At 39.9% G+C, this 22,802-nt stretch overlaps 1 protein-coding gene across 3 annotated transcripts in view; it reads right to left on the minus strand.

Moving 5' to 3' along the window:
* Nucleotides 1-1,429: 1,429 nt before the first annotated feature.
* Nucleotides 1,430-22,802, minus strand: part of Eva1a (eva-1 homolog A, regulator of programmed cell death) — a 45,574-nt gene continuing 24,201 nt past the window's right edge. For 2 of the 3 annotated variants that reach the window (XM_074050072.1, XM_074050073.1), the window contains 3 exons: nucleotides 21,827-21,948; nucleotides 16,063-16,216; nucleotides 1,430-2,702 (listed from right to left, as the gene is read on the minus strand). In XM_074050072.1, coding sequence (XP_073906173.1) covers nucleotides 2,329-2,702; nucleotides 16,063-16,150 — 462 coding nt within the window. In that variant the 5' untranslated portion in view covers nucleotides 16,151-16,216; nucleotides 21,827-21,948 and the 3' untranslated portion in view covers nucleotides 1,430-2,328. Of the gene's footprint in view, nucleotides 2,703-16,062; nucleotides 16,217-16,475; nucleotides 16,743-21,826; nucleotides 21,949-22,802 lie in introns of those variants that run through there. The other variant, XM_020178058.2, reaches the window with a different exon arrangement.

Genomic DNA, 22,802 nt, shown 5'->3' on the forward strand with positions numbered 1-22,802 from the left:
AAAACCATAGCAAATATCTTGCTAATGTATTCTGTGGGTTACGAAGTTGGACGGGGCTCTATTCTGCAATTGCTTAGAAGTTTCTTTACTCATTTGTGGGGCATTATGGATAGGTGGAAGACAGGGTTCAGCACTATAGACTGTTTAGTGGCACCCCTGGCTCCAGCATCTACATGCCCATAGCATTGCACCACCCAGCAGTGACAACCAGAATGTCCTCCTGACAATGCCAAATAGCTTCTGTGGGGCAACTATCTCCTGTGGTTGAAAGGCAGTAGGCCATGAATCTGAAACTTCCCAGGATGAGAGTCATTTAAACCATCAGCATGTAGGTGATCTTTAGAGCCATTGCAATGTGAGATGACTCCACATGAGTGCAATGAGCAGATCAGTTGTTCAAGGTTAGAAATATGGACCCATACTGAAGAGAGTGAGGAAGAGAATAGAGAACATTAAGAAAAATTAAAAATAAACATCAGAAGAAGCAGTAGGAAAACAAAGACAGGACAGAGGTAAGGGCTACTGTGAGTGTCTGCTAAGCATCCTTTCTCCAGTCCTACCCTCTTGCCCATGACTGCATGTGCATGTGTGTGCTTATTATACAAACTTCATACCATCCTTTCTGTGATTTTACATTCTGAACCATGGAGCAAGGTGCTACTTTCCTCTCACATTGCATTGGAACGATTGAGAAGTGACTACAGTTTGCTCCCTGCCTCATGTTCCTCTGGGCTTAGATGTGCTGATTATGGCTCCCTGTGCAGGAAGAGGCTCCTAAAGGAAGCTGGAGCGGGAGTGTCTTCCTTACATTTGGAGAACATGACATAATCAGACCAGCCACTGAGGGTTTCAAGCAAACTGTATTGGCCCCTTAGTAACCTGAGATTATGACTGTTCAATTTTAAGACAGCTCTTTAAGCCCTTCAAGTGTGAACTGCTAAAGCAGTAGAGACTCCATTACTGGAAGTCTCTTGAACATCCTCTTAGGCATGGGGACAAAGTCAGTGAATGGGTAGGAAAGTTATGGTGCATCCAGATATGCTAACTAAGCAACCTACTCCATAGCAAGGGAAGGGAGCCAACAGACGGATCTCGTGGTTCTTGTTTCTCCAAGAGGAGGATTTTGCTTCCTCCTCTGTGACCTATTTCTAAATGTGACAGTCTTTCCTCTTTCCTTACTTACCAACTTCTTCTTTCCATTTGGGGACCACCATCCTATTTCTTGCTTAGGTAAGTCTTCTATACTCTACCTGCTTAACAATAACTCAACTTCATTGCAAACACAACATAAAACCTACAGAAAATGAAAAGTCCATAATCACACAGGAGGTGTTCGAGTAACTGAGAGGCCTGGCAAAGGTCATGCCCACCTATATAAAACAGCTATCATTTAACCATGAAACCACAGAAACAGACATGAAACCAAAAAAGGGATTTTATGAAACATTTATTTTTTTTATCCCATTCTAATTTTGGTTTTAATAGTTACTTCCCATTTTCATTCTATTTTGCCAAGCCAAACTTTTCTTTTGAAACAAAAATGTTTAAAAACCATGGTTATCTGGAAATCATAATAAACTTTTCTTCTCTCCAAAATGGGAGGAGGACACACAACTTATATTCTTATGCAGCATTTTCAAATACGCATGTCAATATATACTTTATAAACCATTTAAAATAAAAATGCTTCATCCTTTGAGGTTTTTGACATTTTCTAGTTCACTGACCATTGCCCATAATATAATAATTCTATTCATTTTTCATGAATGAGGTGGGAACTATATTAAAAATAGGATTTTAATCCCTGAGGTGTCAGTTCAAATGGAGAGGTTGCCATTGCAACACAAGATTTAAAAATTTTAGCCTTAAATAATAAGCATAGATCATGCTATCTGCATTAGAATCACCTCCATAGCATGAAGTCATTTAGAAAATTGCATTTGTTGGGTTAAGTTCACTCTGATAGCCCCAGCTCTCATGCTACGAGAATCTTTCCTTTTGTAAAGGAGTAACAGAGCAATGAAGCCTACACAAACTTCTGAGATCCTCAGAAATCAAGAGAAACCATAGTCTCGGTTCTCGAATCTCCATCCACGTTGTTGGAGATGGGGTTTCAGCACCATTCCAAAACTTGGAAAGGTTGATTAGTGGGTTTTTTTCCACTTCTCCATGGATAATGTTCAAAAAGGAGAACCCAGTCCTGGCTAGAAAATGGGCATGTCCTGCTTTTCTCTGCTACTACCATATTAGCAAAGCTGGGCTCAGCTCCTGGTGTCCACCGTCCCTGCAGAGCCCTCCCTTCAAGGTTCCGGGGGTTCCTGCTGCTCCTTAGTAGTAGCGGTTCAGGCTCCTGGTGCCCGGCACCTCGGGCTGGCCGTTCATCCAGATCTCCCTGATGATGCGTTCGCGCTCCTCCAGCCGCTGGGCGCGCTCCAGCTCCTCCGCGGACGTGAACACGTTTTTGTTCAAAGTCCTCTCAAAGCGGCGGTGTCTACGCACCGAGAGGTCGGATGCCGTGTCCTCGCTGCCATCCTCACTGTCGCTGCTGTCGCTGCTGCTATCACGGTCCTGCAGAAACTTCCTGCTGGGACGCCGGCGGCAGTCCGTGTGGCAAGAGATCCTCATCACCAGGGCAGCCAAGGTCAGGACCAGCCCGATGCACACGCCAGAGACAAAGTACAGAGCTGCTCGCTCAGGGTTTTCTGCAGGCAGAGGAAGAAGAAGAAAGCGTCTGAGAGATAACTTCCTATGTAGACACCTCACCAGTGGTTACCTGTGTGACAAATTTCAAGATGCATTCAAAGTATAATTGTTCACAAACTGTGATTCTGCAAAAAGTAACAAGTATATGGGAATATTTTACTTTTCTTGTGATTATACTGGAGTTTGAACTCGGCTTTGTGCTGGCTATGTAGGAGCTCTACCGCTTGAGCCGTATTTCTAGCTTTATTTTACTTTTTCTTCAACTTTAACTTTGAAATAATTCCCAAATTAGAACTTAAAAGAAAAAAAGCTACAGCAATTTAGCACCTACCCTATGCAAGCAACTGCTTAGTTGCCACTTGTTTAAGAGATGAATCTGCCTAAAGACTCTTTTCACCTGTATCCCCCAATCTTTTGCTTGTGATTTTGCTCATGCAACCCCCTGAATAACTTTTAATCGTTCTGATAGGCAACTTTTTAAAATGACCCTACCTTCTGGAATTCATGATATAGGGGAACCAACTCCCACCCCTTAAGGGCTGGACCTAGTGACAAAACAATGGGTGATTTGAAGATTAGATTCAAAGATTTTTTGCTCACTTATTCTCTCTCTCTCTCTCTCTCTCTCTCTCTCTCTCTCCCTCCCTCCTTCCCTTCCTCCCCTCCTTCTTACTAGCTCATGAAGCCAGTTATCAGCTGTGAGCTGCCTTACAGAGAGGCCCAAATGTCAGGAAAGTAAGGGTGGCCTCCAGTGAACAGCCTTCAAGGACCCAAATGGCACCATCAGCCACAAGGCTGAGCAAGGATGTGAATCATCCCTTGGTGCGGCCTGGAGCTGACCACAGGCAGGCCTTGAAACAGATCTTAAACCACAGAACCCAGCTAAGCTACACCTAGGTTTTTGAATCACAGAACATGAGAGGTAAGTGTGTGTTGGTTTTTGGGGGTAGTTTGCATACAGCATAGATAACTTATACACTTAATCACCCATTTAAAGCCAGGGTACGCATTTAGGGATGACTTATCAAGTTAATTGAAAGAGGAGGAAGAATTTGAGCTTTGCCTTGGTGAAGGAATATAATTACTCTGTTGATGAGCAGTAGGCTTAGTGTCCCAGTGGTGACCCTGTGAGATCACTGCCCAGCACAGCGAGAACCTGTGGATGAGCAGCTGCCCACTTCTAGGTATGAGTGAGAACACAGGCACGTGCCTGGCCTGAGTCACAAGCCTGAGTCAAACTAAGTGGATTCAAGATGAACATCAGCAAATTAGTTTTCCATGTTCTATATTCACTTGTAAGTATGAATTGAAATATCTATATATATATTGTTTTGAGGTTTTAAATAATACAAGTGTGTTCATGGATGATACATATTTGCTTTCTAAATTTAAGAAGAAATTTTAGCGAGATTTCCAGATCTGTGTATTTAGGTCAACAGTATTTTTCTTTTTTTTATTGCATAGAGTTTTGTAGCATAGGCCTATTGACGCATTCAGTCAGGTTCTTACTGATAGCACATAAATTCTTTGATTTTTTACAATTATGTTCAATGCTATAGACAATGTCCCTACATCCTTATGCACATCTCTTTATGCACTTGCAGAATTATTTCCAGAGGATAGTTATCTAGAAATGGATCAGCTGCATCAAAGACCATAGGTATTTTGAAGTCTTATACATGTTGAACTGTATCCAATAAAAGGGTCTATCAGTCTAAACGTAGCATATGAATCCATTTGTTAATGATCCTCTCTCCTTTTGAAATCCCCATCAAAGTGATGGGGATTGAATAAAAATAGATTTGAATAAAATAGATATGAATTACAAGAACAAAGAGTAGAGCGGAGGAGAAAATAGAAAACAAGAATAATAGGTCAAGTAGTCAATGGACAGATGCAAGAGCATTGAGGTATGCTGAGACTGGATTCTGTCAGCTAATACCAGGGAATGTGAGAGAATTGAGGGAGCTTTGGGGTTTAGGCACCAACAGTGCACCTGGAATGCACTGGACAGCCCATAACAAATGCCACACCTTTGCTTCCGTCCTCTGAATTAATTAATCTCACCCATTCTTACTTCTCTTCTACCCCCTCCATTCTCACTGCTATTTTCCCACACCTGGATTGTCCTGAAGTTTCCAATTGGGTTCCAGTTCCTCTCACCTCCACTGTGATTTACAAGGGGACATTTTAAATTGTAATTCTTATTATGTGACTTAGGTTTTTCTAAAATAAAAAAAAGAAAAAGAAATCTCAAAGCCCTCAAAAATCTAGTTCTACCCTTCTCCTGAATTATAGCCTAAACTCCTCCACAAGAGCCTTCACTCTAGATAAGCCAAGGGCCCCATTGACTAAAACACATCTTCGTTATGTTCCTCTCTGACTCCTTTTCTGGAATGACAGGATGTGAGCCCTTGAATTTTTTGGTTATTGATAGCCAATTAAACCAAGACCTTCTCTCTTACATTAATGTAGTACTACTCAAAGTGACATTCTTTGAACTTCACAAATATTTAATCCTCACTTTTGGTAGTATGAAACATTCTAACAAGTTTTCTTAGAAAAAGAATTTAAGAAAATCCTGAATAAGCTTTGGTTTGGGAGGTGTGGTTTTGCGTATATAAATTGGAGATAAGTCTGTGTTGCTCAGTAGGCCCTAGCAACAAAAAGATTTTGATTTCTGGCATTGGGTAGGCTTTGCCTCCTTTAAAGTTGAGGCATTCACAATTATGCTATGACTTTTCTAGATTAGAACAAAATATGCCAAAGAAAGGGACAGTCCTACTTCTAACGTGACACTCTTGAATGAGACACACCAAAGACGCCTCTGCTCTCATTGATAAGGGAAGGGATTGTAAGAAGAGTGAGCGTGAATCAGCAGGTGGAGCTACTGTGACTGGCACTTTGTGTCCATTTCCTGTGGATGAGCCTTGAGACCTGATTCTTGTCCTCTAGCTCTTCTACCACGAGGAATGCAAGCCATGGCTCAGAAGGAGATACTAGTGGATCTCCTTGTGATTCCGGCACTTGGGAGGCAGAGGCAAGAGGATCAAAAGTGTGAGGCCAGCCTGGGGCTACATAGCAGGCCCCTAAGTAAAAAAAAATGTGTATACACACAAACAGATATGCACACTGCATACACGCATACACAAAGAGATGGAGATACACAGGGAAGGGATGGAGATAAGAAAAGGAAGGAAACAAGGGAGAGAAGGAAAGAAGGAGGAAGATGATAGATAAATTGATAAATACATAGACAGATGATAGATGACAGATAGACAGACAGATGATAGGCTGTTTGTTATTTACTGACTCTGCCATGGTCTGGAAGAATCCCTTTGTACTTACTGGTCATCTACCTTTACCCATTATCATAATTCAGTAGATTAAGTATTATTACCCTTGTTGAAAAGATGAAGCTGAGATGAGGCATGTCCATGAATTCATGAGGATAGAAAACTGTCCTTGACAGTAAAAATACAAAAATAACTCTGGCTTTCAGATCCTGCCCTCACCCCATTTATTACATAGGACTAACATTTTTGTTGTTGTTTGGTTTGGTTTGGTTTTATGATACAGGGACTCACTAGGTAGCCAGGCTTGTCTTGAACTCTCAAACCTTCAGTCTCAGCCTCCTGAGTGTTGGGATTACAACCGTGCCTGGCTCATAGGCCTAACATTACATATAGTTCCTGAACTCCAGTTTGGAAACTGCTACTCTCATTCTAGCTTAATTAGTTTACCCAATTTTTTTCACCCAGATCAGAAAACACCCCCTTTTGCACATAGCATCCCAGACACAGATTCCTAGAGAAGCCCAGTAAAAGCAACCAGACAGGGCAAGGAGTTTATTGGGCTTACATAGTTAGTGCTTGAGGGTAGATTTTCATAGCTGATATAATTTCTATCATGCTTCATCATTTTGTGCATGTATCAAAACTGGAGCCCTAGTTGTTTTTACTCTCCTGTAATACTTTCTGCTCCAGGTCACTTCCTCTTGGCCAACGATCTGCTCTGGTCTTGACCAGATCCAGACAGCTGTTAATTACCCAGGAAGCAGAGTGGGGGAGGGCTATTGTCAGTTGTTTTCCCCTAATAAATAAAAATAAATGTATTGCTATATCTTGTTTCCTGCAGGGTCATTGTTTTCATGGGCAGGAAGGAGCCCTATGTGGAGGTCCCAAGGCTAATGTCATTTGCACGCTCAGAGGCCACATCATGCCCTGCAAGCTCTGCAGGAAAGGACAGCAACAAGTAGCCCAGGCCAGGTCAGCTGGTCTCCATGCAAGGGTAGCACTTTCCCCGCGTGGGCTTTCTTGCTGACTCCCAAACTTCCAGTCTTTTAAGTAGAAAGGATTAAGTTTCTAAAATGGGCTTTAAAGAAAATAATAAGGATCCCGTGGAATCAGAGAGTGTTTGTTCAGCATAACCTCTTCTCTGAACGCCTAGGACGTTATAAGGATATCTTTTTCTGGGATTCTGCTCCACCCCATAGGAAAGGGAAGGCTCCTTCTCTTTTCATTTCCCAGCTGTTCCTTCGCAGAAAAAAAAGAGTACTGAAAAATCTGTCCCTACCAGGCCAGCTCTGGGGTGTGTTCTTTGATTTCGTCTGTTTCGTGTCTTCCCACCTCCTAAGCTGTAAGGAAACTTCCATTTTCTAGCCCTCCTCCAAATCCACTGCTCATTTTTCTCCCCTGCACGGGGAAAGAAATACAGCTCCACAGCTTCCCTTGGACTCAAGGGAGGTAGGGAGAAGGTCCTGACATGCTTCCCCACTGTTGAACACCATGTAGTCTGATGATGATTTTCTGGTCCTCAAGTTTGGAAGGAAAGAAGGGCATGATTAATTAGACCCTTCAATCTAGGTTGCACTTTATGTAGTTGTATTATAATTAGTTATGTAACTGTTACTTTTTTCCACATGACAGTGAGAAATTTTAGGGGAGAATCTATGTGATTCACTTTGGATTCTCAGAGCATCTGGCACCGTGCATTGCCCATGGTGTGTTTCTCATAAATATTTATTAAGTCATGAATTAAATTTCAGTTGATAAATGTATATGTCTTTCTAAAGTCTAAATTTTATTAACTGAAGTTAATAAATACATATATCTATATATATGTATATATATATATCAGTTAACTGATACATATATCTATATATATTTGCATGCATGTGTGTATATACATACGTATGTATCTATAAATATGTATATTTTGATATATATCATACACACACATAACATTAAAAGATAGGGAATGGAAGAATATTATATCACCATAATCTCACAACCTGAACAGAACTATACAGTATGTTGTGTAGTGAATTTTTGTTCTTTCCCTGTCATATAAACATGCACATATTTATTTATAGTTACATATTTATTTACATTTGCTTGGTTATAATTAGGGAATATGTATGTAATTAATATCTTTTTTCTTTAGGTATACATTTCATGCAATATACAACATTGTTCTGTACTGCTCCATAATTTTTCCCCAGTCACACCTAATAATGGCTACCTAGTATTTGATCCAAGGACTGTACCACAGTTTACAAAAATGATTTCCTGCCTTTGGATGTTTAGACTGTTGAAAAATTATTAAAAAAATAATGAGGGAAGAATTATTTTTGTGCTTAATACTACTTCCTTGTTTGCTTCTGTGTTGTTTGTTGTCTTATCTGTCAAACAGGATACATATTTTAGTAGTATGGTTGCTCTTGACTGCCAAGTGGTCTTTCAGAAATGGTTCTTTGATTTTCTTCCCATCAGCCACATATGAAACACTATTTTTACCAAACTTCTGTCACCAAACTGTCGCTAGCATGAGAATTCCATCGGGGCTCGGGGTGTAGTTCAGTGGCAGAACACTTGCCTAGCATGTGCAAGGACTGGGGTTTGATCCCCAGCACCACAAAAAACAAACAACAAAACAAATAAAAGATTACTTCCTTTATTCCACAAAGGTTATCGTGCATCTGCAGTGCTTTAGGCATTGCTTAAGGACTAACCACACAAAGTTGTGAGTCCTCACAGTATAAAGGGGAATAGCAAAAACCAGAAAGCCCAATACTTTCTCAAGTGTCCAAATTTATGACCGGAATCAGTTGAGGTTTGGAGAGCTAAACCCTGATGAGAGACCACCTTCTTCATACTAAGCTCATAAGAGAAGTAATTCAAATCCTGGCTAACTACTATACAGTCAGCACAACTGGGTTTGCAGTTACATACTCAAAGAATACTGATTAAAAAGTGACAAATTAAGAAAAATGTTTGTAAAATTAGAGATAAGGGCAAAATAGTTTCTGCGGGGTATTGAGGGGGGAAGCGGGAGGGGGTGGAGTGGGTGGTAAGGGAGGGGGTGGGGGCAGAGGGGAGAAATGAACCAAGCCTTGTATGCACATATGAATAATAAAAGAAAAATGAAAAAAAAAAAGAAAAATGTTTGTAATGTGTCACAGTCTCAAAGGACTAATATAAAAAGAGCATCTAGAAAGTCCATTAAAAAAAAGACCAACAACCAATAAAGAATATAAACAAAAGAAATGAGCAATTCAGAAAAAAAGCAATGAAAATGGTTCTTCAACATATGGAAAAATGCTCACCTAAAACAAGGATTGGCAAATGATGGTTCACAAACCAAATGTGGTCAGACCCCTGTTTTTGTAAATAAAGTTTTACTGAAACACAGCCATGTCTATTCATTTATGTATTGTCTAGTCTGCTTTTATGCTGCAACAGAATTGAGTTGTTAGAACAGAGACTGTATTTATTCTTCAGATCCTTTATTAAAAAAAAACAGAAATTAAATGACATTTAGGTATTGCTTTTCATGTATCAGATTGGCAAAACTGCAAAACACTGAATACAGTATCACAAGGGTTTCCCATACATTTTTGAAAGAGTGAACTGGTTGAATTGGTAAAACTCTTTAAATGGCAATCTGCTGATATTCTTTCTCCCTAAGAATTTATACATACTTTAATCCAGCAATTCTATTTTGGGAAATTTATTCTGCAAATGTGCTTGAACTTGTATGTCATGGTTATTTATTGTAGCTCTGTTTGGTGTTCTGTTTGAAAAGATTTGAACCATCCCCACCAGCCATCTATAGACAGCTTCTTAAACTATGGATGGTCAGTTTGTACAATGGAACAATATGCAGTTCTAAAAGAATGAGGAAGCTCACTGTATATCTCCAGGATATACTGCAAAACAGCAAAGCACAAAACAATACGCTTGAAAAAGAGGAAAAAAACCCCCAAAATATAACAAATTTAAAAACTTCAATATGTTTGATATACTACCCGGGTAAGGAGGTGACTGTATGTTCATATTTTCCTCCATCTGCATATAAATAGCTCTGGAAGGATACACAGAGACCTACTAATAGCTTAAGATTGGGAGCTAGAAGGAGGGGACAGCTCTGGGATTAGACTTCTTGCTACATTTTTAAATATTGTTTGGTTGTTAAACCATGTGCATTCATTCATTGATTTATTGAGCATCTGATAGCAGCTGATTTATTCAGCATCTAATAGCTACTCTACATGCTGAGGATACACGGCAATCAAGAAAAGAAACAAAAATCTCTCTGCTCTTGGGAGTTTTTGTTCTGGTAAGGAAGAGTGATAAGAAACAAAGTGCGTAATATATTAGATGATGATAAGGTAATAAGGAGGAGAAAAATAAGAGAAATAGGACAAGACAAAAAGGGTTGAGCTGTGTTAGTGGGAGTAGGTAGACAAAGTGACCAGTGTTGAACTCACTGAGAAGATGACTTTTAAGGAAAAACTTAAGAGAAATGGAAGGATGAGTGGAAGGATGAGCTAGGTGAATGTATCAAATATTCAAATCATTAAGTTAAATTGAGTAATTGTTCATTTACTCTTTCTAACATCCCTATTAGAAGTTATTAATGAGGTTATTATTATTAATGAGATTATCATAAAGTATTATGTTCTGGTTCCAACGGGTGGCTTGTACATAGTTAAAACAAAAAAGGTTAGAGGCTGGGCACTGGTGGCTCAAGCCTGAAATCCTAGCTACTCAGGAAGCAGAGATCAGGAGGATGTTTCAAGGTCAGCCTGGGTAAAAAGTTCGTGAGCCCCTCATCTCACTCAATGGTTGGGTGCAGTGGCACACGCCTGTCATACCAGCTACATGGGGAGCATAAATAGGAGGATTGCCGTCCAGGTGGCCCAGCATAAAATAAAATGAGAACCTATCTCAAAAATAACTGAAGCAAAAAGGCCAGGAGGTGTGGCTCAAGTGGTACAGTACCTGACTGGTAAGCTTAAGACCCTGAGTTCAACCCCCACTACTGCCAATAAATGAATGAATGAATGAATAAAGGAAAGGCTAGCTTCCTCAATCCAAGTGCTGCGAAAGAAAGACACAAAACACTTGGGGAAAAGAACTCCTATTGCTTGCTTTAGGTCACCAAATCGAGGTTTTCTACTATTCGTAGCTGAAAAATAACCCTAACTGTTAAGTCATACAAAAGCCTTTGGATTTTATCCCAGAGATAATGAGGATGCATGGGAGATTCTGAAAACTGAATTGTGTCATCACACCTGCACTTTGAAAAGATCACTTTGCTACAAGATACAGACTATGAAGCAAGATTGAAGGCAGGAAGACCATGGAAAATGCCTTTAAGGCAAACATGCTGGGCTTGAACCAAGTCAGCACTGGTAGGAGTGAGGAAGGGACACGCTGAGAGACTGGGAGGGGTGAAACTGCCTGATCCTCAGCCAGCTGGATACGGGCAGTGAGGAAGATGTGTCAAAGGTTAAAAATCGTATTTCTAGGTTGTGATGCTCTAGATAGGTAACACAAATGAAGGAACGTACTTAAAGAAAAGGATGGTATTCCATTTTAGGCTGGGTTGAATTTGAAATGCTTATAGCACTTCAAGGGATAATTATCAGGACATGTAGCTCATAAGTTAGAAAAAATAAGGGAACGGTAATTTGCATAATACAAATCAAATTAAAATTCCAATACAATAACATTACTTATTACAAATTAATGTCAATGAGTTAAAGAATGGTTAAAAATAAAGCTAAATGAACTAATAAAAACATATATATATACATGCTCATACAATTTTAGTACTCAGATATAAATTGCAATAAAACATGGCTACATTTATGTACATATATATATACACAAATAATGGGATTATACTACATATGCTCTGTAGTAACAGGCTTTATTCACTTAATAACACAGCATTAGTATCTTTCTATTTCAATTACTATCCACCAATTTTCTCATTTTTTACTATAGAAACAATTCTGAGATTAATTGTCCTTGTAGGAATATTTCTGTCTACATCCCTAATTCTTTTGAGAGAATTTCCTAGCAGTTGGATTGCTGACTAAACAATATATATACTTTTAAGGTTTTTGTTAGATATTGCCAAATTATTCTCTAGAGTGGTTATGGCAATTTATAATTTCATTAACACTGTATACAAGTCCTCATCTCTCCATACTTTCTCCCTATTTCTGTTTTGTATTTGTTAAAAATTAAACTATGTATAGTTTCTTGGAATTTTGTACCTTCCCTTTTGCTAACAGCTAATTGTTATCCTTTTCCACATTTTCTTTTGAGACACTTTATATGTAAAAGCGTGTATGTTATAAACTTTAACAATTCATGGTTAATGGTATATTCAAAAAAAAAGTTTCCTTTCTTTCTTTTCAGTACTGGGGGACTGAACCCAAAGCTTTGTGCTTGCTAGGCAAGCAGTCTTGTCACTTATTTTCATTAAGCATTGGTAAGCAGGTATTTTTTAATTATTGGACTAGTCAAGGTTTGAAATGGCCATTGTGAAGAATGGGAACAAGATGCATTCAGAAGCAAACAGAAGACTAATTCCAGTGACCATGAGTTTCTACTGGCTTCAACTTGCAAATTATAGTTGTATTTGGTAATTTGGTTGCAGAGGAAAAATGGGTTGCCTTTCTTAGATCACCACATGTTAACCCTGTCTAGAGAATCTGAAAATAAAACCAGCCCTTCCCCAAAGGAAATCTAATCAGAACCTCAGTTCCTTCTTTTTCATACACATTCCAAAATGTGTAAAAAGAAAAACAAAGCAAACGCAAATCATCAAAAAATTTAAAACTCACTCAAGCAGCACAGGAACAGCTTGGGCATTCAAACCATGGAATATTTCCATGCATTTTTAAATGCCTCCTCTGATATGAACAGCATCTGGTCTCCAGAAATAATCTTGAGGAGAAAGTCAGTTATCTTCCTGAAAGTCTACTTTGAACCAAGGAAGAGGCAAATATCAGACTCTCCCGGACTCACATACCTTGTGACTCCGTCTCTTCCAGAAGGTTATCAAACACCTTAGATAGCCTCCCCCTGCCACACACACAGGAAGTAGGATTCATTCAGGGCTTGGTTTTGTCTATTGGTTTAATCAGAAGTGGACAAAGAAATAGGCCGTTTTGTGTATTAACAAGTGTGTTGCTAAAGTAATGGACCACATGGATAAGACAAGAGGAAACTTGTATTACTCAGGGTTCTACAGAAGAACAGAACCAATAAAACACATATGTAATTATAAGAAGGAATTTATTAGATTGGCCTACATGGTCAGAGGCTAGATAGTTCCACAATGGCTTCTGTAAGCTAGAGAGCTGGGAAAATCAGTGATTACTCAGTCCAAGAATCTGGAAGCCTCAGACAAGAAAAACCATTGATGCAGCCCCAGTTCAAAGCTGAAGGCCTGGAAGCTCCCTGGAGAGTCACTGGTGCGAGTTCACATTTAAAGGCTTATGAATCTGCAGTCTGATGACCATGGACAATGGGAGCTGCCAGAAACACACCTGCTCAAGAAGAGTGAAGTGTGCCTGTGACCAAGCTTCTCCCTTTTCTACTTTTTGGTTCCATCTGGGGCTCCCAAGTTAGGTTGAGTCTTCCCCACTCTGTTCACTGACCCATAGCCAATCATCTCTGGAAACACTCCCACGGACCGAACCAGAAACTTCCTTTACCAATTTTCTAGGCATTTTGCAATCCAGTCTAGTTGACAATCAAGATTAACCATCACACAACTGATGTACTGAGAGAAAACAGGAGGAGTTAGGGGTTCCCCAATAGTTGAAGACCAGTTACAGCAGAATGAGAACATGAGAAAACTGTAAAATTAGGATATTTTCTAAAATTTTCTAATATCATACTTTTCATCATTACTGATTCATTTGTTATATTTTCTTTAAAACCAATAATTATTTCTACCTGTTAATATTTACCCTCATATTTTAAAGAGTTTTTTTTTTTTGTCTTTTTCTTTTCTGTTATTTATTTATTTATTTTGTGTGGTACTGGGGCTTGAACTCAGGGCCTACACCCTGAGCCACTCCACCAGCCTTTTTTTTTTTTTTTAATGGGTTTGTTTTGGGATAGGGTCTTGTGAACTATTTGTCCCAGCGGGCTTTGAACTGTGATCTTCCTGATATCTGCCTCCTGAGTAGCTAGGATTACAGGCATGAACCACTGGCACCAGGCAGTCTTTTTCTTTTACAACCAGAGAGTGTTTTCCATTTCAGAGCCAATTTTCAGTCATAAAGTCTATCTCCTGGATCTAACAAATTTTACTTCACTCGACTTTTCATTTCCTCACATTTCCTTTTAATCTTAGCCCATACTTACTTAAAAGAAGCACTGTCTTCCTGAATCCCAAGCAGTATTAAATTTCAGAGTATGGGGTGCAAAGAAGCAAGGTTGGAGGTGACAGAAAAATAGAACCATGTACCCTTTCAGCCTTGACAAGATCACAAGACACCCAGTAAAATACCAGACCATTCAATGAGTTACCACATTCAGTGGTCAAAATTCAGGGTTACGCTGGCTGAAATGGAAAACTGCCAGGTACCTTCTGTACTGAGCAGAGTTCAGTACTCTGTTCTCACTAGAAAGCATTTTCTTACAACAGCAGATTTGCAGGTGCCCTTTGAGACCTTGGAAACTCCAGACCCTCTCTGCCAATCCTCCACTTGCGGAGATGTCTTCACTATAAACTCAGGAGATCATCCTCCAACCAGTTGCAAAGCATGATGGCAGAGTTCCAAACATCCCTATTTCAGCTCTAGTGCCCTTTATTTCCAATACAGCCTTGAAAATAGAGCAGAAATGAAATTCTTCTCATGTGTGGGTGCTCAGGCAGCAGGCACACGACTTAGGAGTTGAGAAGGCAGAACCTAAATGTGTGGCACAAGTGGACTTCATGCTTCATCTTGCCAACCACAATGGAGCCAGCTGGGTAAGCCCTGAGAAGCCTTCCTTTCAGCAACGGGATTGCACATCATCCACGATCCCCTCACAAAAAGAAGTCATGTGCTTACTTTACCCTCATCATTGGCTCAAATTTGCCATTGTTATAGAAACATCCGTTTTTTTAAAATAAATTTTTATTAAGATACAATTATTATATGGGGGAGATTCATAGTGACAGTTCCGATTAGACTTATATTGTATATTATTTCCATTGCCCCCATTGTCTCTCAACGGGTTTTATGTATGAACTCTTAGGTCACCAATATTAACTCTGGTTAGAAAATCAGAAACTAAAACTAGTCCTTCCCTAAAGGAAATCTAATCAGAACCTCAGCCCCTTTTTTTCCATACAACATCCAGAGATATCAGGCAAAACAAACTATCAAAAATTTAAAAACTCACTCAAGCAACACAGGAGCAGTTTCAGCATTGAAACCATGGAACATTTCCATGTATATTTAAATGTCTCCTTTGATAATGAACAGCATCTGGTCTCCAGAAATAATCTTGGGGAGAAACTCAGCCATCTTCCTCAAGAGTCAACCTTGAATCAAGGAAGAGGCAAATATCTAACTCTCTCAGACTCCCAGACTTCTGTCTCCCTTTCTCCCAAAAGGTCATCAAACACCTCTGGCAGCTGCCACACACACACACACACACACACACACACACACACACACACACTCATAAGCAACCAGTGAGGGTTTGAGAACTACACAGAAATCACCAGGCTGATGTCCTCCATCAGCCTCTTCCCTCATCAGAGTTCATGCATAAGGACAGAAGCACCAGTAACCCCAGGCTGCTTCACTCATTCCCTTGCCCTGAAAGGAAACCAAACATTTCAGGCAAGATAAAACTCTTAGAACCTCTCATCTGCCAGATTTCAGAGGACACTAAGCTTGACTTCCATCTGGAAGATCTTTAATCTCAAAACTCACCAGAGCAGAGCCCTCAGTGCAATCACATAGCATTTTTCTCCTAGTACAAGACCAGAAATCAGCCCTGGACCCAGTCCCAGCTCTCCGCTCTGGCCTAGCTGGAATCAGGCACTTACCTGAGACAAAGGAATAGGCCGCTAGGATATTGCTGAGCAAAGCCATATGCGTGTGCTCCTCGATCCCTGGCTCCATGCTGGGCCTCATCCCAGAAAAGACCTCCTGTGGATGCTTCAGCTAAATCGATGATGCCCACTCTCTCTCTCTTCTTTTCTGTTTGGAGACATAAAGTAAGTGAAGGACATATTCTGCTTTCCTGAGGCTGTGTTCTAAGTAGCCTAGACTGAGTCAGTCTCCTAAATGCTAGCCATCTTTTCCAGCAGGGAGCCACAAAGACCTGGAGTCTTATCCTCTTTGTTTAAGTGAGCTTCTTGGTTTTCAGGGAGGCAGCAGCAACCTTTCATGTTTTTCCTGGCCTTTCTCATTCTTTTCCCCATTCTCCCAACTTCCCTCTTTAGCATTTGCTCCGTACCTTTTCTGGAGCTCCTTATTGCATTCTTCCTGGTTCACCTTCCTGATGCATAAGGTTCCAGTCATCACCACTTTAACTATGATGCATTTTAACCACAAGCCACAGTTTGCTCCTTCTCCTGCTTTCCTGGGAGCCTGCTCTGACGACACTTGTGTACTTTGGTCAGTTTGCCTTGTAACTCAGGACAAAAACTGCACCCTTGGCAATGGGTCAGAGGCGGCTATCCCACAGCTACAAAAGTGCCTGCAGTTCTAAAATATCCATAAGCATTTGAAAACTCAGCCTATTCTCTGCCCACAGCTCCTTGTCTCCTTCTGTAACAGTGATGGGCCAGCCTGCACACACACACACACACACACACACACACACACACACACACACACACACACACACAAAATGTCTGTGCAACAGAACTGGCCTTCCAGGGTCAGAACAGTGATGGGGGTCTCAGTATTCGGAGATGTGGGCTCTGGCTGGATGAACACATTCCTTCTCTAGCATCTTTCTCAGACCCAGGACTCAGCAACAGAGAGTCCCTAAGCATGGAAGGTGAGAAGTGATAAAGACTTGCATTCGATGCTGCTGTGAGCTGAGGGCAGGGAATTGAATCACAGGATGATTAGAGAATCAGAAGGCTCCAGTCCTTGTGGAAGAAACATTAGCTCTCAGTGGGTCACAGACATCAGTAACATGGACCACATTTAGAGGGCCTGAGAGCTGCAATTCCATAAGGTGGAAGAATGGCTTAGAACAGAAAAGACAGCTCTTGCTCTGGTAAAGTGCAGCATGTTACAGGGATGATCAAAACAAGGAAAGACAGACCAACTTACAGGTAATACAGGAACAACCACAAGGTTCTTGGAGCAGCCAGAGGCCCTTAGAGTGACACGATGAAGAGGGAGAGCTTTAGTGGCTTAGAAGAGGATGGCTTCTGTTGAGGAACCCCTAAGCCTCTGCAAGTGCACAATGTGTTTGAATAGCCTTCAATAGGCATTTGAATACTTGAAAGATGACAACTAGAAGGTTAAATAGCTATAGAGATGCCTCCTTGGATACAACAGGTCTGAGGACCCCCAGGCCCTGGAAGAGAATGAAACTCCTGGAAACTGAGTGTATACTGAGATGAGGCTATTTCAGATCCACTCTCTCCTACCCATCCCCACGAATGCTCATAGTGTTTCATCACTTCATTTCTGGAAGTGTTGTAAAAGTCTCCTAGCACTGACTTCTACTCACAGGGTCATCTTTCTACAAATATGATCACATCACTTCACAGCCCAACTATTTGGCTAATCTCAATTAAACTTTTAACACAACACTCATCCACTTCCACAGTATCTGACCCTTACCTTAATTCTGCTTCTAGTTTATGTCCCACCCAACTCACACATACATAGACACTGAGACAAATGCTTTCTTAATGCTCCATCAATACCAGATTTCTTAGTTCCCCAAATATACTAGCTCTTTCACCTTTTCATGCATTTTATCGCACTCTTCCTTTTGCCTAAAATTCCCCCTTTTCCCTCATTTGTCTAGCAAATGTTTCCTTTAAGATTGAATTCAAAAGTTCTATGGCAATGTCAAAATCCCATTGACTTTTTGTTTCAGAAATAGAAAAATTTACACTAAATTTCATGTAGGATCTCAAAGAACTCCAAATAGCCAAAACAACCTAAAAATCTTCCTGTGGGGTTGGGAGGAGAAAAAGAACAAAGTTGGAGGTCTCATTCTTCCTGATTTAAAAACTTATTATAAACAATGTTGGATCAGCATTTAGACCAAAGGAATAGAAGTACAAAAATAAACATTTATATATACATTCAAATGATTTTCAACAATGGGTGTCAAGATCATTCAGTGGGTAAATGACCATCCCTTCAGCAAATAGTGCTAAGAAAACTGGATGCCCACATGCAAAGAAAGAAGAAAGGAAGGAAGGAAGGAGAGTCTTAACTTTGTATCACATAAAAAAATTAACTAAAAATGGATCAAAGACCTAAATATAGTGACTGAAACTTTTATATAAAACACATACAAGAAAACATATCAGGAAGGCTTTTATTGGGTTTCAAAATAATTTTTTAGCTATGATATCAAAAGCACAAATAATACGGTAAAAATGGATAAATTGGGCTCCATTAAAATTAAACATTTTGCTGGGTACTGGTGGCTCATGCATGTAATCCTAGCTACTCAGGAGGCAGAGATCAGTAGGATCATGGTTCGAAGCCAGTCCAGGCAGATAGTTCACAAGATCCTATCTTGAAAAAACCCATCATAAAAAAGGACTGCTGGAATGGCTGAAGGTGTAGGCCTTGAGTTCAAATCCAGTACTGCAAAGAAAATTAAACATTTTGGGCACCAAATGATAGAACAGAATGAAAAGGCAATCCACAGAATAGGAGAAAATATCTACCAATCATATATCTGATAAAGGGTTAATACCCAGGCTATTTAAAGACCTCCTTCAACTCAACAACAAACAAAACAAACAACAATTAAACCCAATTAAACAAAACAAACCCAATTAAAAATGGACTAAGGACATGGAAGTGACATTTCTCCAAAGATAAGCACATAAAAAGATGCCCAATATCACTAATCATTAAGGAGATGCAAATCAAAACCACACTGAATTACTACTTTGAATCATCTAGGATGGATAGTATATTAAAAAAAAAAACCCACAAATAAACAGAAAATAACCAGTGGATGTGGAGAAACTGGAGCCTTTGTGCACTGTTGATGGGAAGGTAAAACTGTGTAGCTGCTATGGAAACACTAGCATGATGGTTCTCAAAATACTTAAAATAGAATATTATATGGTCTAGAAATTTAATTTCTGGGTATATACTCAAGCGAAATGAAAGCAGAGACTTTAACAGAATTTGTACATCAATGTTCAGAGCCTCATTACACACAATAGCCAGAAGGTGGAAGCAACCCAAGAGTCCATCCTCTTATGAATATGATAAACACAATGTGGTATATGCATACAACCAAATATTAGTCACAGCCTTAACAAGGAAGAAAATTCTGACATATGTAACAACATAGAGGTACATTGAAAACACCATGCTAAGTGAAATAAGCCAGTTACAAAAAGATAAATACTACGTATTCCACATATATGAAGCACCCACAGTAGTCAAATTCATTTAGATAGAAAGTAGATTAGTAGCTGTCAGGAGCAAGAGGAAAGTGGTGCAAAGAGAGTTGTTGTCTTCCTGTGTACAGAGTACAAAGTTTCAGTTTTGCAAGGTTAAAAAAAAGCTCTGGAAGATGGTGATGGTTGCAGAATCATGTAAATGTACTTAATGCCACTGAATTGTGCACTTAAGCTGGTAAATTTGATGTGTATCATACCATAATTTAAAAAATTAATAATAATAACGAGATGTTGATAAGGTACATCAGTGAATTTTAAAGATTAGTTCATTTAGAGACTCTGGCAGTTAAATTTTAGTCTTCAATAATGGTAGTAGATCTCTCTTCCAGAGGTATTAAAATCAAAGTCAATAAAATTCTAATTCATATTGCATGTAAATATGGCTTAATTTTAAATAAAAAGTGTTATTTCATTAAAAAAATTTGTAGTAAATAAATGTAATTATTACATTTCTAGATTATCAGAAAAATATGTATCACATCAATAGATATAAATGTATTTGTGTAAAATGTAATAAAAAATTCATGATTTAAAAAAGGTCAATCATACAGAAGCTCCCTCTGAACCCTCCAGATGCCTTTTTTAGCTATCAAGTATCCAAATATTCTCAGATTGTACTTATAATGTTGTAATTGGAATCATCAGTCTACACAATTGTCTTCTCAACTGAAGAGGCATTTTATAAATCCTTGCTACCCAAGTACCTAGTATGGTGCCTGTTGAAAGGAAGATCTCAGGGCCTGGCCTAGGTCCTTACTGCCCAAAGTATGGCCCAAGGACGAGCAGCATTGACATTTCTTGGTAGCCTATTAGACCTGCATAACCCTAGGTACCATCCCAGACTTACTGCATCAAAATCTTAGCTTATAAGATGCAAGTTTGAGAAGTGCTATTCTGTAGGACCCTTGTGACTCCACACAGCCTGAGCACTGTGATCGTACCTACCGATATAAAGGTAAGGAGCAGGAGCCCTCATCCACTCCCAAGTAAACTTTTATGCTCTGTTCCTCCCAGGAAGCCCCTCATCACTAGTTAGCTTCTTAAAACAACAGTTCTCAACCTCAGGACAGTTCTGCCTCCCAGAAGACATCTGACAATTTCTGGGGACTTTGTCACTGCTACAACGGGGAGGGGGCAATACTGCCATCTAGAGGGTAGGGGCCACGGATGCTGCTAAGTGCCCTATAATATACAGGACAGTCCCCAGCTGCAAAGAACTATCTGGTCCAAAGTATTCATAGTGCCAGTGTTGAACAACCTGTTCTATAAACACAGAATTACTTCATTGATCAGCTTAAGCAATTTTCAGGGCTATGAATCTCATGTGCATCACCAACATTGTCAGAAAGGTGTCAAAGAGTTGCTGCCAGTGTCTTGATCATGGTGGTACAAGTCTAAACCCTGAGCCAGCAACTCAAGTTCCCAGTGATCAGAAGTGACCAGGCTCTGGGAAAGTGAGTCATAATAACAAAAGTCCTCAAAAGAAGACATCACCAATCAATGATAGCTATTAATTTGTAACTAGAGTCACCTGACACAGATCTAGATTCTGTCCTCCTCGAGACAAGCTGATGCCCAGTATTATGTTGGCAAGGGCAGAATTATAAATGAGGAGTTGTATATTTTCAAAGCAAGGGATTTCTCCCAGTGATACCCCAGTGGATTAACCCCATGCCATTCTAGAAAAAAAATCATTTCTAGACAACACTCTAGGACCAATCGACACCCACCAATCTTATCTTACTCTATAATAGCTTTCTTTCATCCATGACCCAAAGCTTCTTCACCCAATTTCTGACAAACCACAACATAATGGAAAGAAACAGCTTCTTTCCATCATTTACATCCCAGATCTTCACTTCCTTGCCACAGGTTGCTCTCTTGATGAAGATGACAATAAATCCTGTCTTGTGAACCCCTCTCTTAGACTGAATGGCTAATTGAAAGCATGGTATGTTACTTTCACTGGCTTCCATTTTAGAGGTAACCTACTTCCCACTGTCACACATTTCTATTCTCTGCAGTCTCAAGTCCACCATTTATATTGAGTATAATCACTGAGTGGCAAAGTATCAAATGAAATGAAGCACTGAGCATCCACTGGTATGTAACACTATACAGGTGGCTATCTCATTACAGAATGCTCAGGGGTTGGTAATCTTATTATTGCTTTAGTTACCTGGGAAGAGGTGTGTTGTCAGGAACAGAGAAGTATCTGGTAAGAACGGGTCATCCCTGATGATGTTGGTTTCAGCCAGTAAAGGTTCTAAACTTGGTTGGTCCCAGTTGGTTTCTCAGAATCTAAAAGAAAAAAAGAAGCAACACAAAGGCCATCACACATCTGGGAGATCATCTCATACCTTAGACCTGGTGTCATCATGAGCCCAGCAGAGAAGCCTGTGTGGTATGTGTCTGGCTCCTTGGAGAGGTGGACAGCTATCCTAACAGGACAAAGGCCATTGCTAAAGTCTGATTTGAAACTTGGACTAGACATTCAGAGAAACCAACCTCCCAAGATAATAGCAGAAAGGAAACAAGAGGTAGAAGATCAAAGACACATGCTTCCTCTTCCTTAACATCAGCCAAAACCCACAACACAGATATAGAGGGATGTGTCAGTCTGGCCCTTCATCAGTGAACTTTGCAAGCCAACTTCTCTGGAACAGGAAGGGAGGGAATTCAGTTCCCAGATAGCAATGCCAAGATGAGCCATGAAATAAAGTCTCACATAGCTCTCTGTGTGAGCATTAAAACCCTGGAAATGCTCATATGTCCTTTCCACAGCCTGTTCTTTCTATGCAGATGGTCTCTCTTCAACCCAGCAAGGGAAGCTCCTTTCTGTCGCCAGCTTCATTTAGGAGTGTGGGAGAAGAATGGGTTCAGTCACAGAGTTACTAGAGTGCTGAACACCATCTCCTCCCATCCTGCTCCATGTGCACATACTCATTCGTCACCATGAGTCTGTCTCCCAGCATTTGACTCTTGCCTGTTTACATCTTCGTAGATACTTATCTCAGCTGTTTCTGCCTCACAAATGATTTGTAGCACACTCCTATGTACACTTTTCCTTGTCAAGAAATTAAGGGCAAGAAAGAAAAGGAAACTTGAGTCACGAGATTTGTAGTTCTTTACAGATTCAAGTGCCAAAGTGTAGA

Source organism: Castor canadensis, chromosome 12, assembly GCF_047511655.1.
Source record: "Castor canadensis chromosome 12, mCasCan1.hap1v2, whole genome shotgun sequence".
NCBI lineage: Eukaryota > Metazoa > Chordata > Mammalia > Rodentia > Castoridae > Castor > Castor canadensis.